The 12,211-nt window shown below is 44.2% G+C and overlaps 1 protein-coding gene across 1 annotated transcript in view; it reads left to right on the forward strand.

Moving 5' to 3' along the window:
• PAPOLG (poly(A) polymerase gamma) overlaps window positions 1–8,094 on the forward strand; it is a 29,410-nt gene extending 21,316 nt beyond the window's left edge. Inside the window, exons 15-21 of the mRNA XM_066611930.1 lie at window positions 3,025–3,146; window positions 3,234–3,409; window positions 4,831–4,934; window positions 5,008–5,225; window positions 5,750–5,768; window positions 7,579–7,622; window positions 7,996–8,094. Of these exons, the coding sequence (XP_066468027.1) occupies window positions 3,025–3,146; window positions 3,234–3,409; window positions 4,831–4,934; window positions 5,008–5,225; window positions 5,750–5,768; window positions 7,579–7,622; window positions 7,996–8,094 (782 nt within the window). The remainder of the gene's footprint in view (window positions 1–3,024; window positions 3,147–3,233; window positions 3,410–4,830; window positions 4,935–5,007; window positions 5,226–5,749; window positions 5,769–7,578; window positions 7,623–7,995) is intronic.
• The last annotated feature ends 4,117 nt before the right edge of the window (window positions 8,095–12,211 follow it).

Here is a 12,211-nt window from a genome sequence, read left to right on the forward strand (position 1 = left end):
GCCGTTCGGGCAGCGGTATCTGCCCGAGGTCTTCTGCCGTGAAGACAGATGCAAAGAACTCATTTAATTTCTCTGCCATCTCTAAGTCTCCTTTTATCTCCCCTTTCCCTCCCTCACCATCCAGAGGGCCAACCGCTTCTCTGGCGGATTTCCTGCTTCTAACATATTTGAAGAAGCTTTTATTATTCCCCTTAATGTTGCTGGCCATGCGTTCCTCATAGTCTCGCTTGGCCTCCCCTATCACCTTCTTACATTTCTTTTGCCACAGTTTATGTTCCTTTTTATTCTCTTCATTAGGGCAAGACTTCCATTTACGGAAGGAAGCTTCCTTGCCCTTCACAGCCTCTCTAACTTGGCTGGTTAGCCATGCGGGCACTCTCCTGGATTTAGTGGAACCCTTCTTTCTTTGCGGTATACACCTCTGCTGGGCCTCTATTACTGTTGTTTTAAGCAGCCTCCATGCACTCTGGAGAGACTGGACTCTTTTTACCCTCCCTTTCAACCTCCTTCTAACCAGCCTCCTCATTTGAGGGAAGTCCGCCCGTCGGAAGTCAAGGGTTTTTGTTAGAGATTTGCCTGGTATTCTTCCCCCAACGTGCACGTCAAAACGGATCGCAGCATGATCACTGTTCCCCAATGGCTCAGTAACGTTTACATCTCTAACCAGGTCCTGCGTACCGCACAAAATTAAATCCAGAGTCATCTGTCCTCTGGTGGGCTCTGTGACTAGCTGATCTAAGCCACAGTCATTTAGCACGTCAAGAAATCCGGTTTCCTTATCGTGACCAGAACACAAATTGACCCAGTCAATATGAGGATAATTGAAGTCCCCCATGATTACAACCCTGTCCTTCCTTGTCACCTCCCTGATCTGTTTCCTCATTTCAAGGTCCCCATCAGATTTCTGGTCTGGAGGACGATAGCACGCCCCCAGTATTACATTGCTGCACAAGCCTGGTAATTTAACCCACAGAGATTCTACGGTGGAGTCGGACCCACCTTCAATCTCTACTTTGCTGGATTCTATCCCTTCCTTAACATAAAGGGCCACCCCACCTCCAACACGCCCCTGCCTGTCCCTCCTGTAGAGTTTATAGCCCGGGATTGCGGTATCCCACTGATTCTCCGCATTCCACCAGGTTTCCGTTATGCCCACTATGTCAATATTTTCCCTTGTCACCAGACATTCCAGTTCTCCCACCTTTGCTCGTAGACTTCGGGCATTCGCATAAAAGCAATTATACACGGAATGCCCCAGGATGGGCTGCTTATTCGCTCCTTTGTCCCCGCATCCTCTCATTGTGCCAAACTGTCTATCACATCCCATCTCCCTACCTTTCCCAATTTCTTCTCCTACCCTGCCTTTGTCTTGTTGTTCTCTAACCTCCCCATCCTCATCCCATAGGGATGAGGAGTCCCGAACCGGATGCCCCTCGGCTCCTGTCGGCCTTCCCCCAGGGATCAGTTTAAAAGCTGCTCTGCCACCTTTTTAATGTTATGCGCCAGCAGTCTGGTTCCATTCTGGTTCAAATGGAGCCCGTCCCTCTTGTACAGGCCCCGCTTGTCCCAAAACGTTCCACAGTGCCTAACGAATCTAAACCCCTCCTCCCTACACCACCGTCTCATCCACGCATTGAGACCCCTGATCTCCGCCTGCCTAGCTGGCCCTGCACGTGGAACAGGTAGCACTTCAGAGAACGCTACCTTTGAGGTCCTGGCTTTCAGCTTCCTGCCTAAAAGCCTAAATTTGGCCTCCAGGACCTCCCAGCTACACTTGCCCACGTCATTGGTGCCGACATGCACCACAGCCGCTACCTCTCCCCCAGCACTGTCTACTAGCTTGTCTAGACGAGAAGTGATGTCCGCAACCTTTGCACCAGGCAGGCAAGTCACCATGCGGTCCTCACATCCGTCGCAAACCCCCCTCTCTATGTTTCTAATAATTGAATCCCCCACTACAAGAAGCCCCCGACCCCCCTCCCGCCGAGGAGTATCCCGAGTGTGCTCGGATACGGGCCCATCCCCTGGAGAAGGGATCCCCCCTAGGGGATTGTTTCCCTCCTCTCCAGGATGACGTCCTCCAGTCCCGAAACTTCCCACCCGGGCAGCCGAGGAGCTGCACGCCTGAGGTTGGGACGAAGCCTGATTGTCCCCAGAAGTCTCCCCACGGTCCTCCTCTGGCTGCCTGCGCTTCTCCAGGTCGGCCACCAAGGCTTCAAGGGAGCGGATGCGTTGAAACGCTGGCCTAGGAGATTTAAGGTGCTAATATCTCTAAGGTGTTGCTATTTTTGTGTCACAGACTTTACCATTCCACTTCTCTAGCATCTGAACCTCCAACATCAAGAAAGAGAATCAAGTAGGACACCTCTTAACCGTTTGTCCACTCAGTAATACTAGGAGTGTTCAATTAATATATAAAAAGTGTATGAATAGAATTGTCCTGCTGGATCAGACCAAAAGGCTATCTAGTTCCTGTCTGTCACAGTGACCAATAAAATGTATCCAGGAAACCCACAAGCAGGTCATGAAGGCCACAAACCTTATCCTGCTGTTCTCCTTCCCCCAGCAACTGGAAATTAGTGAAATACTTCCCCAGAAAATAGAAGTTTAATTTGAATGGTCTGGAGACCTCCTCCAGAGAATGTCTCTCTTCCCCCCCGCTTCTAAAGGACTCTTGAGATAATGGCTGTTTCCATTTTTCCATGGGAAAACATAGCAATGGAAGACTTTTTTATAATCTTTCATTCCACATCACTGAGGACAGGACAGTGTAGCATCTTAAGAGCCAGTGGAGCAGCTCACAAGTCAACCTATTAGCACACATTCACCTGTGAGAGGGTGGGGTTACAGCACAGAATGTTCTTTTCTTTTCCCCAAAGCAATGGGACAACTGCATGGCCTTTGCTCTGCAAATGCTGGGCATAGCATGCTGCTGGAGAATGAGTAGCAGCAACACCTCTTGCTCTACAGGTTTGCTTTATCTGTAACTGAGCTACTTGACTCTTCTTGTTCTCTGGTGTTAAGTTTATAGGCAGGCAAGTAATATCAGCATGTTGAAAGAAGGCATGAAGATTGAAGCTACTCATGTGAAGAAGAAACAGCTCCATTATTACTTGCCTATAGACTTGCTGCAGAAAAGGAAGAAGGTATGGAGCAATGTTGGGGGCCGGAGGGGGTGTGTGTTAAACATCTCTAAGTGAGTGAACCGAAGTCAAACTCTTCTTTTTCAGCAGAGCATGCCAGATATTGGTCGAAGCACTTGTGGACTTGTGCTGAAAAGAACCTCTGTGGATGATGGCTACTTGGATGGTCACAGGGGTACAGATACTGGGATGCAATGCAGAGCTGTCCCCTCCTTTAGCGAGAGGGCTAAATTCTGCAGTAGTTCTGCTTTTCAAGAAACTGAACGGTACGCATTCTCAGACATGCTATACAGTGGTTTTGAAAGGTCTTGCTGTGACCTTCAAAAATTGTGCCACTCTAGAAGCTGTTTTCAGACACTGTTCCATTCATTTTGTCTCAAAGTCTAGTTGTCTGGCTCTTTTTCTTTCCTTCTCAGATGTTAGTGAGGACTAATTCTCCTTACAGGAATGCAGTTTACTGCTCTTCCATTCCACTTTGCTTCAACAGCATTGGAAGTGGGGCTAGCGTGAGAAGAGCTGATGACATGGCTGTTTAATGCCAGGATCTTCATGCTGACATAGAAAAGCATGGCCACTGGCCACTTTCTCCCTCACTCCAATCTCATTATTGGAGTGACTTATTAGCAAATGAAGGGGACTCAATCCCAACTGGTATAATTCCTGTTTACAATGCAAGCACTCGAAGGCTCAAGCCCCAATATGGGCAGACTGTACCTTGTTGGGGAAATTGACATAACTCAATGGTAAGTACATGCTTTGCATACATATAGTCTTGAGTTCAGTTCCTACTATCTTTTGTTAAGCGGTATTTTTGATAAAAAGTGGAGAGAAAGATCCTTGTGCCTGTGAGAGATCAATGGTATGACTTGGCATAAAGTTGCTTCAGATGTTGGTAGGATTGGGAGAAGTAGCCAGAGGCTGAGTTCTTTTTCTAAACATTTCTGACACAAGTTGGATGCACAGAGAAACTTGAATATTATGTACATATAATGTGTTTTGACTTTTCTTAGTCTATTTCAGCACTGTAAAGGCTACTCTGACTGTCTGCAGCCTTCATGGTTTAAGTTTTCACACTAGTGGCACATATTTTAATTGCAGTTTGTGATTTCATTTTGTAGTTCATTAAAAAAACCTCAGTTTTTTTGAAGTGCTTAGAACACTGCATAAAACCATTCAAGTTAGTTTAATAGCATAAACTTTATCTGCACTCTAGCGTTAATGAATGTTTTATAGTATCATTGCACAAGTTCTGTAGGCCAACAAAATATCATTCCATAAATCAACACTTCCCACTGTGTGGGTCGCACTGGTGGGTCGCAAGCCCAAGCACAGTGGATTGCTGTTTGACTCCAAATAGGAGCCATTCCTGGAGCTGCATTACTTACCAAGGCTTCCAGAGCCCTCTTCTAGCCCAGCGACCCACTCTACAGGTTTCTGTGGGCCTCAGACTGGCCTTCAGAAGCCACTTCTGATTTTTGGAAGCAAAACCAGAAATGGCTTCCAGAGGCTTCTATGAGCCATTCTGAGACTCAGAGACCTGTAGAGTGGGTCACTGGGCTGGAAGAGGCCTCCAAGGCCACCAAGAACATTGTGACCTACTGCAGAGGACAAAGTGGGTTGTGGCGCTGCAAAGTTTGGGAAGTCATGCCATAAATGTGTTTATCTTGCTATGTGCTGTCCTTGGCAGGAGAACTGTCCTTCAAAGAACCACCATCTTTACAAGTAGAGAGAAGCCCCCTAGTGTCACCCAACCTTTGCCTGTCCAAAGTCCATCGATACCAGTTAGTTCAGGTATGTATGAAAATAAGAGTAAATTCTTCCTTGGAAGTCTAGAAATAAAATTTAGGGCTGTTGCTCTATGCAGAGCTGGATTTCACAGTTGTGATAAAAATGGTTCCCTCACCTCTAGGTGCCTGCAGTATCCCCATGGTTGTGGGGCAAAATATGATTCCTACAATTATTGCACCGGTTCATTCCCAGCAGCCTCTTGATGGAATAGCATCTATAAATGTGAAAAATGCTTCTGCACATAAGAGAGAGCACTCTCCTTCCACAGAAGAATGTTTTAAAAGGCTGAAAGATGTTGGAGAAGTAAGAATTTTTCATGTTAAGAATTTCAACAGTACTTTAAAACTTGGGGTTGGCTGATTTTTAGAGACATTTGCTTACATGGCCAATGGAGTAGCTGTGCCTATGATTGCAGCTTGAAACTGAGTGGATTTTATTTCTGAGTAACCATACATGGGGTCCTTTCAACACATTCCTATCTTATGAAATAATTCAGTTCAACTGTTTAATCTTGAGTAATAGTGGTGCCTTTGTAGCAATGCCTCTAGAGTTGGGGTATGCCCAGTTTGGTCTGTGGGCTTCTAAGCCCATTCTAAAGTGATATTATTGCACACATGCAACATATACACTTCATTATACTTCTCTAGGAAGACTGCAGGAACCAGGTCTAACCTGTGTTCTCTGGAAATGACCCCTTAGCCTATGGAACTGAACAGAGGACTAAATCAAAAGCTAGTTTGGGGTCAGATTAGATTTGGGGTCAGATTAGATTGGGAATTAGAGGACAGGTCCTCTCCTGGATTGAGACCTGGTTGAAGACCAGGAAACAGAGAGTGGGTGTCAATGGGCAGTTTTCACAATGGAGAGAGATGAAAAGTGGTGTGCCCCAAGGATCTGTCATGGGACCGGTGCTTTTCAACCTCTTCATAAATGACCTGGAGACAGGGGTGAGCAGTGAGGTGGCAAAGTTTGCAGATGACACCAAACTTTTCCGAGCAGTGAAGACCAGGTGTGATTGTGAGGAGCTCCAGAAGGATCTCTCCAAACTGGCAGAATGGGCAGCAAAATGGCAGATGCGTTTCAGTGTCAGTAAGTGTAAAGTCCTGCACATTGGGGCAAAAAATCAAAACTTCACATATAGGCTAATGGGTTCTGAGCTGTCTGTGACAGATCAGGAGAGAGATCTTGGAGTGGTGGGGGACAGGTCGATGAAAGTGTCGACCCAATGTTCGGTGGCAGTAAAGAAGGCCAATTCTATGCTTGGGATCATTAGAAAAGGTATTGAGAACAAAACGGCTAATATTATAATGCCGTTGTACAAATCGATGGTAAGGCCACACCTGGAGTACTGTGTCCAGTTCTGGTCGCCACATCTCAAAAAGGACATAGTGGAAATGGAAAAGGTGCAGAAAAGAGCGACTAAGATGATTACTGGGCTGGGACACCTTCCTTATGAGGAAAGGCTATTGCGTTTGGGCCTCTTCAGCCTAGAAAAGAGTCCCCTGAGGAGGGACATGACTGAGACATACAAAATTATGCAGGGGAATGATAAAGTGGATAGTGATTTACACTTTACACTCTCACATAACACCAGAACCAGGGGACATCCACTAAAATTGAGTGTTGGGAGAGTTAGGACAGACAAAAGAAAATATTTCTTTACTCAGCGTGTGGTCAGTCTGTGGAACTCCTTGCCACAGGATGTGGTGATGGCATCTGGCCTGGATGCCTTTAAAAGGGGACTGGACAAGTTTTTGGAGGAAAAATCCATTATGGGTTACCAGCCATGATGTGTATGTGCAACCTCCTGATTTTAGAAATGGGTTATGTCAGAATGCCAGTGCAAGGGAGGGCACTAGGATGAGGTCTCTTGTTGTCTGCTGTGCTCCCTGGGGCGTTTGGTGGGCTGCTGTGAGATACAAGAAGCTGGACTAGATGGGCCTATGGCTTGATCCAGTGGGGCTTTTCTTATGTTCAGATTCCAAGATGTTTGTATGATTAAAGGAAGATGCTTATGTTTGTGAGTAGTCTTAAATATAGAGAAGGAAAACACCACTTCATATGGCTTCAACCCCAGTTGTTACACTTTCCGTTGTCCTGCTGGGCCTCTTGATGCTGTGAGGCTCCTGTCCTGTGCACACTTGGGGAATACGTTTTGGTGAATGCTACTAATGTCTTCAGAGTAGGCTTGTGGAGAATTGTTTGCAAGACTTGGCAAAAATACTGTTGCCATAAACAGGGCCCCTGCATCTGTGTATTGGGTCCGCAGGGGCCCCCGCACATGCCCCCTAAAGAGGCAAAGGGAGCTCTGCTCCCCTCTCCTTGGAGGATCCTCTGACATCCGTCCGCAGGCTCTGCTGGGCTCAGACTGAGCCTTAAGGTAAAAACCAGAAGTCATATTTTGGGCTTAGAGTACCCTCTGGAGGCAATCTGCTGGAGCTCTGGAGGGTAGGGGGAGGTGTTTGCCCATATTCGTGGTTTCACTTAAATGCGAGGGTTTCCAGAACAGAACCCCTGCAGATACAGGAGTACGCCTGTATCTCTTAATATTGGTCCATCTTTCTGACAGTAATCCAGTTCTTGCTTTTTGATTGCAAACTAGCATCTTTAGTGTGGCTCTCTTTTCTTCTCTAGTGTAGCCTTGGAGGAGGCACCATGCCTTTGGCAGCTTTTGACACAATAAGATCACAGGTACTATTTGAGCCTTTGTTTTTTTAATGGGGAGATGTTTTATCTAAGTCATGGTATCATGACTAAGTCATGGTGTCAAAAGGAGTTTTAGTATTTACTTGGTTATACCACCTCTTCTGTTTCCATGAGATTTTCTACAGCCAAATGTTTGTTTCAGTGAAAAGGTAGGCATATTTGTATTCTGCTGGTTTTTTTAAAAGTGAAACATGAGGGGGAGCGGGAGGGGGTGCAGCTTCAGCGCCCCTCCCCAGGCTGCCTGGCCTTAGCGCCTGAGGCTTTTGGCCCCTTGGCCCCATAGCCAGGCCCGCCAGTGCTTGTACTCAAATTCTTGTCAGCTTGGCTCACAAAGCTAACATCTGTTTTTCTTTTGCAGCGACTTTCCAGTAAAGAATTGCCAGACTCATCCTCTCCAATTCCAGCAAGTAGTATTCGTGTTGTTAAAAACTCCATCAGACTGACCCTGAACCGATGATAATGATTCTTCAGGAAATGGTAAATATGTTGTAGTATTTTTGATGGCTTGTGCATATTACTTCACATATAATCCTGGGAAAATGTTGCTGTATATATACTAAATAGTGTGAATCTACAAGCTGAATTTCACAGTGCATGCCTTGCATGACAGTCCCTGACATCTCTAGTTTAGAGGTATACTGGTAAAGACCCTTCCTGCCAGTTTGGGTAGACAATACTGGAACTGAGAGTTGGTACAGTACAAAGCACCTCCTTGTTCAAAGTGGTTTAATCTTCTGTAATCCTTACTCTGCAGGTGCTGCACTGTCTTAATTGTTGGAAAACTTTCCAGGCTCCCTCTCCACATGAAATCATGGCCCTTTGGATATATCTCTGATTTAGATGCTTGTGCCCTTGGATTGGGTCTACTTTATTTTCACTGTGCAGATGCAGAGCTTTATTTTAAGTCTTGTGTTCAAATTGTCTTACGTGGAAAATGTTTTGTTATGGAAAATGCAAAATTTATCTTGTCCCTATTTTTTCCTAAAGGGGGCAGCACACAGACTACTTAGCATTGCCGTACATCTGCTGAGATCAGTGGGACTACAGCATTGCAGCAGTCTGAATGCTTCTCTTAAATGCATTCTCACAGGTGCTTTAACCAGGAAATCGACAACCTGTCTTAGGCTGATCTGCAAAACTGATTGTTGTAGATCAGGGGTGGTGAACCTTTCAACTTCAGGGCTCTTCTACAATGGTGTAGAAGAGGGTATTTCAGCAGGTTTCTCACAGATGACAAGCTGTACCTGCTGAAATTCCCTCGTCTGCACAATTGTTAAAGGTCCATGAGCCCTTAAGTTGAAATGTTGGCCACCCCTGTTGTAAATGGACTTGTTAGGTGGCTCTTGTGAACTTGATTGCAATAACTTGTGCACAGAAAGTTGTGTGCTGCTTTCTCCTGCCAAAGGCAACCCCATAACAGAATTTAGCACACATTTCTGCACTTTGTAAATATCTCTAAAAGGCTTCCTCCTGTGGCGGTCCACACAAAATATACCTTGGCCACAATCTAGCCATAGCTGAGCACTACAATCTCATCACTTTTATTGAAAGTTAAGCATGTGCTAATCTGCTTCTTGTTTCCCCCTTGAAATCAGTGATGTTAAATGTGCTTAAATTTAGCTGGATTGCACTCTGGGTTTTAAAAATAACTCAAATCTGGCACAATACTGAAATGCAAAGAACAATGACTACAATATCACTTGAATTTTGAAACTGTAAAGGCTTCTTTGAGGCCTTAAACTTACAATTCATACTACTAATCTTGCTTGAAAAATCTAAATTTCCCCCACCTTGTCCAGAGTACATAGAATTTCTCAGCTGGTTATGCTGGTCTAATTGCGCTTAGAAAATGCTTACATCCTTACATCGTCCAACTGTGATGTCTTAAACTCTCCAAAATCTTCAGGAAAAAGTGTGATTTACAAATCTTAGATTATGTATTGTTGTGCGTCTTTGTACAAAACATGTATTTAGAATATTTTTGTATATATTATAAGATTATCTTTTCAGAAAAATGTAAACTTTGGTCTCTTGCCCACTTTATTGCTGATGTGGTGGTAGGCTGTTAGAAGACTTTCTAACACAAACGTCTTTCTGGAGGTAAATTAATCAGGTATTCTAACCTTCACTGGATAAGTGTAAAAAATTACGGCAAGTTGCAACTTATATTGGAAGGCTTTTTAATGTGTATGTTTTAGCTCATAATTCTGAAACAAATTCTTCACTAATTTCTTAAATAAGATGATTATCCAGGCTAAATGACTTGTGTATCTATTCAAAATATGCAGTTTAGTACAGAATGTCATTGATACCAGATTCCCTTTCTCATCTAAACTGTAAGCATAGTATGCTTCTGCCTGCTTATGATACTAGCTGCTATAGTTTACATTCTGTAGATGTCAGATGCTATGACAGATCCCCAAACCCTATCTTTTTAGTGATAAGTAGAATGCCTATTGCTTATATTCTTCTACCTCACTTCAGAAGATAGAGTGCATAAGGATTTGACTATTGAAGCACACTGAGTAAGTAGTCCTTCAGATAAATAATCTGAAACATTTTAGCGCTGTAATAACACCAGCTCCTTGAACAAGTTCTAGAAACAAAGTGAAGATGTATTGGAGTCTGTTTGCGTATTATGCTCTGGACTACAGAATACCTGTACCTAGTTGACATTCCATGTAAATGATTCTGCCTGGATTCATTTTATCTTTCAACAATGTGTGTATGTAGATTGTGCCTGTATCGAACAGAACGTGTAAATAACTATACACAGGTATACCAATGTATCTTGCTACTGTGTAATGTGACAAGGTCTGTAGTAGCAAATTATTTATGCTATATAGCAGACTCCAGTTAAGTCTGATTGCTGCATTGTGGGTCAACGGAAGTTTGGGTAGCTTCCTTTCGAGCATATAACCTTAATATATACTTTAAACCTACTGGTCTTAAGGTAGAGTAACAGTCTCCTGGAACCTCTTCCCCAAGAATAACTGAAGCCACAGAATGACATATCAAAGTCCACCACTAGGTGCTGGTCAGTTGGCAGTGTCACATGTCCTCTGTTGGTCATGAGGATGACTAAGGGCCCAATGCGGAGCCCTGTGCCAGCGCATGCTTACCACCGGCACACACTGTCGTAAACGTGCCATAAGACAGACCTATAAGAACAGCCCCACTGGATCAGGCCGTAGGCCCATCTAGTCCACTAGATGCCCCAGGGAGCACACCAGATAGCACCTCATCCTGGTACCCTCCCTTGCATCTGGCATTCTGACATAGCCCATTTCTAAAATCAGGAGGTTGCACATATGTTTTGCCACATCAACTAGGATGGACTATGATGTTCTGGACCATGTATACTCAAACACAGCTGAACTAGAGTCCTGTAACTGGTGTACCTAACTCAGAGACACCTCCTGAACAGCCTTAAAATGAACTTTTAACAAGCTTGTAAACAAACAAGCTCTTAAAGATGGAGCCTAGAGCAGTGGTTTTCACACATTTAGCACCGGGACCCACTTTTTATCTGTCAGAATCTGCCAGGACCCACTGGAAGTGATGTCATGTCCAGAAATGACATCAAGCAGGAAAATTTAACAATCCTAGGCTGCAGTCCTACTCACACTTACCCAAGAGTCCCATTTACTATCGTTGTTAAAATAATATATATAGTAGCTTGTTAAAAGTACAAGTCTGTAACATTTCCCCAAATGCAGTCACATACCATGGTAGCATATTAAAAATAAAATATTGAAAAGAATGGGGACCCACCATAGTTTGAGAAACACTGGCCAAGAGGATAATTGTGGTGGAGGACAGTGCCTAAGGCAACCCAGTAATTCCTTAGCTGTCAGGATTTGAATCTAGGTCCAACATATATTCAAACCCAAATTGATCTTTAATATGGAAGGGTCTTTCAAGAATGTGAAATAATCTAACCACCAAATCCTATGCATTCTCAAATCCAAACTGAGAAGCAGGTCAAGCTCTGTTCAGTGGGGTTAATACAGCTATAGAGGTTGTTTACGGCAGCTATGTGCCCTAAATACAGGTTCCAAGCATGTTCTGTTTAGGCTTAGCCCAGCCTGACTTCCCGTTGCCAGTAATGAAGGGCCTTATGACTTCAGGAGGTTAACAGAGAATGCATGTAGGCTGGGGAAAATGAAAGCTATGCCACATGTGCCTTTAAATATTAACTTGTGACATCATTGTAATTAAGGTGGCAGCATTGTCTATTGAATAAATATGGCATTTCCATCATGAAGGTACAACTAGTGAGTTTAAGGCAGACTTGTCTGTTCATTTCGTTCAAAGGGGAAATGTACAAAAGTCTTATCAACTCGGCTCCAGATTTCTTCCTGGGGTAGGGCAAGGGCCAGTGTGGCAACTTTGAGAAATGTTTTATAAAACAAGAACACATCCAGGCATCAGCAGTTCCCTCTACTGCTTATTATGGGATTTAAGTCCTAAACTGGAAGTCGGAACCATTTTTTCACAAGAAAGGGAACGCTGTGGAGTACACTGAGGTAGAATTTGGGTCAGGAAAACATGGATTTGAATCTCTGCTCAGC

Source organism: Tiliqua scincoides, chromosome 1, assembly GCF_035046505.1.
Source record: "Tiliqua scincoides isolate rTilSci1 chromosome 1, rTilSci1.hap2, whole genome shotgun sequence".
Lineage (NCBI taxonomy): Eukaryota > Metazoa > Chordata > Lepidosauria > Squamata > Scincidae > Tiliqua > Tiliqua scincoides.